Source organism: Lolium rigidum, chromosome 6, assembly GCF_022539505.1.
Source record: "Lolium rigidum isolate FL_2022 chromosome 6, APGP_CSIRO_Lrig_0.1, whole genome shotgun sequence".
In the NCBI taxonomy this organism is placed as follows: Eukaryota; Viridiplantae; Streptophyta; class Magnoliopsida; order Poales; family Poaceae; genus Lolium; species Lolium rigidum.
This window is the reverse complement of record NC_061513.1, coordinates 93,833,239-93,839,796: the sequence shown is the minus strand read 5'-3', so window position 1 is coordinate 93,839,796 and position 6,558 is coordinate 93,833,239. Positions and strand designations below refer to the sequence as shown.

At 42.6% G+C, this 6,558-nt stretch overlaps 1 protein-coding gene across 1 annotated transcript; it reads right to left on the bottom strand.

The window, feature by feature from the left end:
- Window positions 1-2,128: 2,128 nt before the first annotated feature.
- LOC124660123 (ubiquitin-conjugating enzyme E2-17 kDa-like) lies at window positions 2,129-5,284 on the bottom strand. The gene is made up of 5 exons (XM_047197913.1): window positions 5,196-5,284; window positions 4,162-4,240; window positions 3,422-3,549; window positions 2,978-3,082; window positions 2,129-2,484 (listed from the first exon to the last, which is right to left on the bottom strand). The coding sequence occupies exons 2-5, from the start codon at window positions 4,229-4,231 to the stop codon at window positions 2,341-2,343; spliced, it is 447 nt and encodes a 148-aa protein (XP_047053869.1). The 5' UTR covers window positions 4,232-4,240; window positions 5,196-5,284; the 3' UTR covers window positions 2,129-2,340.
- Between the last annotated feature and the right edge of the window lie 1,274 nt (window positions 5,285-6,558).

Sequence of the window (6,558 nt, the reverse complement as noted above, 5' to 3'; positions counted from 1 at the left end):
ACGATTTTCACAGCTTTCTACCGTCTGTACTCCATAAGTAATGGTTTAGTTTTTTGCCAATTGTCATTCTTTGTAGTAGAGGGGGTTCAGAGACGGAACTGATCGAGCTGAAGAAAGGCATTGGCTGAACCTCTCAAATGCAAACAGTTCGGCTTATGCTTCTTCCTCGTGAGCCTCTATGTTGGGAGGCTGAACAGAGCAAGGTATACCTGCAGACTTTATGATCACTGAGGTTGCAATGTTGGCAGCTATACGTTGACGTCAAAGGGAGGACCAGGATCAGGCACCTCTCACGGCTTAATTTAATCGCTAATCCAGCTCGTGCGCAGTCCTGCTCTACGTGTCCCAACACGGTTCAGACGATTTCGCCTGCCCTACTTAGACGCGTGGTTCAAACAACAATAAAGCGAATTTCAGTCGCAGGTAACGAGATATATGGCAAATGTCTATGCTTCGTCGAGGTCAATTCCATGATCTGTATGGATTCTTCTGTAGTGCATCTTGGATTCTTAGCTTCTTCTTGTCGCCTATATGTTGTGTACGTTTCTGTTCTGTCACTGCTGAGTAGAACTGAGAAAATTTTGTGGCTTGTGATCAGCGGATATCAAGCTTGTTGCGACGGAAGAAAAAGAAGTGCCATGGTATTGCGCTGCTGCTAGTCTCTTCAGCCTCAAGATACCAAAACAAAATTTCAGCCTCAACATACCGGAAAGCTTATATCTCAGATTACACTGCTCCCTCCTATGCCGCCCGTAGTATTATCGAGAGAAGACGGCAACATTTATACAAGGAGCTAGAATTATGTTAAGTCAAACAAGACCAAATCCGCACGAGCTAAACTAGAGAACGATTTCCATAGCTTTCTATCGTGTGTACTCCATAAGTAATAGTTTATCTTTTGCCAATTGTCATTCTTTGTAGTAGAGCCGTAGAGGGGATTCGGACACGGAACTGATCGAGCTGAAGAAAGGCATTGGCTGAACCTGTCAAACGCAAACAGTTCGGCTTATGCTTCTTGATGTTCCTCGCGAGCGTTGGGCATCAAATGATGCGGGACGCACCAGGGAAGCTCTATGTAGCTCCGCCCCTGGGACGCACGGTTCATTTTTCAAGGTTGATTATCATGGGTTAAAATTGATCGACTAACAATAAAGTGTAGAAAAGCTGCCCAATTGGGACAGCAGTGAAATGGCTCCCAAGCTACGTGCTATCGTCCTAAAAGAGCAAAGCAAGCAAAGTATATTTTGCAGATTAAAACTCACATGGAAGCCAACAATAAGAAAACATTAATTCACGTATACGAAAACAAAAAATATTGGCCCATACAGGTCTCGAACCTGTGACCTTCGCGTTATTAGCACGACGCTCTAACCATCTTGGCATACTATTTCCTAGAAATATATTAATAATAATAGTATGTCTAGCGATTCTAACACTAGTAGACAGGATGGATTCATGGTCTATGTTTGGATAGTTGCCAACCTTTTGACATGTAAATACTGCTTCACCATCTTTGTTCATTCATCTGCCGATATTGGACAGATCATGGGGAAGAAAAAACCTAGACCCGAGTTTTGGGAAGCCAAACAAAAAAAAAACACATGATACCTATTTATCCATTAATATCATACTTACATATTCGAGTAAAAGAGGTGCAATGTCTGGGAGAGGATCATCTGGCTTGCCAAATCTTCAGTACAGAACCCTGGGCAAAAACTAAACACACCCTTGATTTGGAACTTGCGGTGATACCCTGTGAGCCTATCACAAGTGCGTGCATCAGACATTTTTTTTTTGCTTAACTGTTAGTAAGGGTGTATCGGCATTTGGTAAGAAGAATGAGATCTCATTTTCGGGTTAACTGTTAGTAAGGGTGTACCGTCATTTGGCAAGAACGAGATTTCAAGATGCGTCAGCAGAGCGCATGGTCCAGCGATGTGAACTTTGCAGGAACTGGCTGCACATCACAGCTTAAGAAATTCCGGCCATGCCAGCCTAGATATAAGCATGCTATACGTTCAAAAAGCACAACTAGTCCAGCCTCAACAGAGACAAACGAATGGCCAGGCACAGAGCAAACATCTCCAGTCACCAGATGCTGAAAGATAACATCAACACTAACATATAGTTATCACGAGAAGCATATGTCAATTTCATTATCGACTTTGGCAATGATAGGTTGATGTTTGACTACGACACGATCCTACATGGATCGGGGAGACACACACGACCAACAAGGAAATCAAAGAAAATAATGGCCCAGAAATAGTTTCTCGGGACAGCGACACAATCTTCTGCATGCAAGCAAGCAAGCAGCAGATACGAGCACGGGGCTTTGGATCATCCCATGGCATACTTCTGCGTCCAGCTGCGGGCTGTCGTCTCATACTTAGACCGGTCCGTCTTGTACATGTGGGCAATCTCAGGGACAAGAGGATCGTCCGGGTTGGGGTCGGTAAGCAGCGAGCAGATTGAAAGCAAAACCTGGTGAACATAACAAAACAGGGAATTAGCGATGGAGCTACATGGGATGCAACTTGCAAGGCACCCAACGGTAATCATAGATTATATGTGAAAAGAGGAATCATTTAATCCTTATATCCCAACTGAAAACTAGTTTGGTGAAATGCACAATAATTAGGACGATTTAAACAGATTTAAGCCTCCATGTCTGCATTGTTCTAGCGTCTAAATGGCTGGACTTGGATAAACGGTTAAGACTCTCAGCAAAAGATTATACGAAAAAATGAACACACCAGCCAGAGCCAGATGGCAAACTGCAGAACTTCTAAAGTGTGCTCATCAAGTACCATCAACCAAACAGGCAAGCTTGTAAACTAATATAATGAAGCACTGCAATGAGTGGGCAGCTCATCACTCATCAAGAATATATATGAGTATCAGGTATTTGACTCATTCACTTTTTATGCATACATCACATTAATAGGAACAAGGGAATGATTTGTTATGACAGTACCTTAGAGATTGTCAAAGCAGGACTCCATTGCTCCTTCAGAATGTCGAGGCATATGCTTCCATTGCTATTGATGTTCGGATGGAAGACTTTTGTCTTGAAAGATACCTGATAAAAAGAGGAGCCAGCTTAGAACCAAAGAACATAGGAACAAGCTCAAGACTCGCTACCATTAAAAAGAACATGATGCGTTTTTTTTTTTTTGACAAGCAACAGAAAAAAGAAAAGATAAGTGACCATCAGCCTGTCATAAGAATTTCCTTTTAAAGATATCAAAATATTTTAGTTATCCATATAATATCAAAATGTCGGGATGAACATAAATCGCATGAAAGAACAGATACATCTATGAAACATACAAGGGAGAGACATCCTAACACAATCTTTTGATAAAGATGAGAAACATGCAAGGAGATTTTCTTCTCTGAGACATGTTTAACCACTAACCTTCGGAGGCTTGAAGGGGTAGTCCGGGGGGAAATGGATATTCACTAGGAAAACACCTCCAGCATACGGACTATCAGGCGGACCCATAATGGTTGCCTGCCAATGGAACATATCCTCACCAGCGGGACCTGTATAAATAGAAACCTATAAATTCATAATCAATGATTCTAGAAGATCTGACGATCACTTGCTGTGGTTGTTAACGATTATTCGTAACTTGTTAAGTTAGAATTTACTTTGAAACACACTAACTGCATGTTAGATACATTTCTTGAAAACCAAACAACAAATTTAGCTAGTCAACCACACCAGGACACCAACAAAACGGCAACTGGTATGGTGATACATTCACATGCCGCAAGAGTAGTGAATAAAACTGTGTACATCAAGACACATGTCATATTAAATTTTGATGATAAGGAACAGAACAAAATGGAACACACCCTAAAATAGCACAATTATCAAAGGGACAGCACACGACAATAATTGACCAGTACCATTACAGATGTGGAGACCGAAGTTACAAAAATATTTGGCTGCAAATGTATTTACAAACATAAATAAGTGCATACAGCAAAAATGTCCAACTGCATGCTAAAGGGTACACATTATGAAGATTACCCTGTAGTTCCACCAAAGAACATGACCAAAAAAATTCACACAGCCACATCGTATATCAATGCTAAGATACATTCATTGTGGCAATTGGTCAAAGCTGGAAGAATAAATCTGGCTGATACCTGCACTGCATGATGTCGGAGGATCTTTCTGCAAGTCCTTTAGCTCCTTGAGGATACGTTTTGAAGCCATGATAAGCTCCTGCTTTGATTACATTTACACATTATGAGAACTGTTAAAATTAATTAATTCTAGAGTTTAAGACATGATTTTATTATTAGTACACACACCAAATTGGTAGCATGACAAACAACATGCAATACAGTACGCCATTTTAATTCTTCAAAGTATTATGTTAAGGTCATCACTGAACCGAAATAGTGCGTACTGACTCGTCCGAAGTAACATATAGACCCTAAAGTTACAACTTCTCTGGACCGACAATGTTCAAACAAATCTTGACCTCCTCTTTCAAATAAAAATGACAAAATATTGGTGTCCTGGAATACAGAATCAATTCGAAGGCAGAAGTTCACACTAAGTAATTATGCAGTAATTCCTATCATGTCCGTTTCATTATAGCCACGCAACCAAGCAATTCTCAGGCTGACGAAATCAAACAAACCAGCATAAAGCCCATCCAAAGAAAAATAACTTAATACAACCAGTCATATCATCGAATTCTATTGACCATATATATGATAGCACAGCAACATGTCATGGTCCGTGAACATCGTGTCACACTATCAACCCCTAGTACCGCTGCTAAACCAGATCAACAACAAATTTAACAACAAAATACGCAGCCCCAACAGCCCGCATCCGAATGATTCTACCGAATCACAACATCCCACAACAGATCGACGCCAACGATCCGAGGGGCGCAGAACAAAACACGCATCAAATCGAGACGGCGACGCGCGAATCGCCGCCGGCGCACGTCAAATCGACGCGCCACGGGCCCTACCACGACCAGACCACGGATCTAACCGGAGCGGGCAACACCAACATCAGATCAATCGAGGCACAGCCAACAAAATTGGGTGAAATTTACGGGAGCGTCGGGACGGATCCAGATCGGGGCAGGGCCGGGGCGTACTCGCGCCGATCTGAGGGAAATCGGAGGAGGGGAAAGGCGATGGGGGATCGGGGCTACCTGTTTTTTTCTTGAGAGCCAGGAGACGAGAGGTCCGGGTGGAGAGAGCCCTCGCTCCTTTTTCCGCCCCGGGGTGTCTGTTTTGTGTGCGCTAGCGCTAGGTACAAGGCGTTATTGGGCGAGGGTGTTATGATTTTTCTCTTGTGAATTAAGGAATGGATTTTTGGGAATAAACGCGCTGGGATACGGCTCTGTGTAAAGGCAAATGTCGACACAGTGAGGACCGGATGGAGAATCTCGGTGGTCCATTAGGCGTGTCAAGTAAAAAAAAAATTCCTAATTTTATCTATACTGGCAATTATCTGAGCATCAAAACTTGTCTAGATATACGCATGTCCTACCCCTATGAAAACTTTCGAAAATCTTTGACTCCGAGAGACCGAGCCGACATATCTTGAGATTGACGAATACAACACAGGCGTCTATCGACGAGAACATCGTTTCCCACTGAAATAATATTTAGTTTTTTATGACACGCCAAAGTGTGAACTCTAAGGTTTTTATCCCTGGCGGATTAAGGGTGACACTACCCTCCTAACCATCCAAATACCATTTTTTTTTCACTTCATCCTCATCTCGTGACTGGCATGTATGTGTCAATCGTGTAGCTTGTACATGTGCCTCGAACCACCATGGATGCTCCCGCTGCCCGCACACAACCACGCGTCGTAGCCATGGATGCCCGCCTAGGCTCGCGCGACTTACTCACCCATTCGCTCGCGGAGATGTGTTCAACCCTAACCTAATTGCCCCGCACAGGCGGCCTTCGCCTCGTCTTGTGGAGGTGCTCCCATGGAGGTTGCTCGCCACGGAGCTCCCATGGAGGTGCTCATGTGGACGAACTCAAAATTGACCGGAATATGATCCAATTTTGTTTGAATCGGTCGAAATTGGGGTGGCTCGCCGGACATCGGCAGATATTCGACCAAAATACAGGTGACGTGGTGGAATCTAGCCCGATTATGGTGAGTCGCAGGCTGATCAAGCTATGGTTGAGCTGAAATTTCCCTCCGGCCAACCATCATGTTGTTTACAGTTTGCTATGAAAGAAATCTACCTTATACTACATACAAGAGTAACGAGCGTCTTTTACAATTTATCGTGAAAAAATAGGGGTTAGCTAAATTTGCAAGATTCGAAGTGATTATTTTTACCAAACCGTAAATAGCTATTATTTTTGCGGTTTTGCGTATTTATGGAACATGTTAGAGACTATCTTACTGGTCCCTGTGAGATAAATATGGTTAGATTCATCTAAAAAATTACCGAAAAGAAGATAATGATATCGAATGATGCGCATAACCACATATAGTATTTTAAAGTCAAGCAAATTGGAACAAGTAGATCCAAAAAGAAAGCAAAA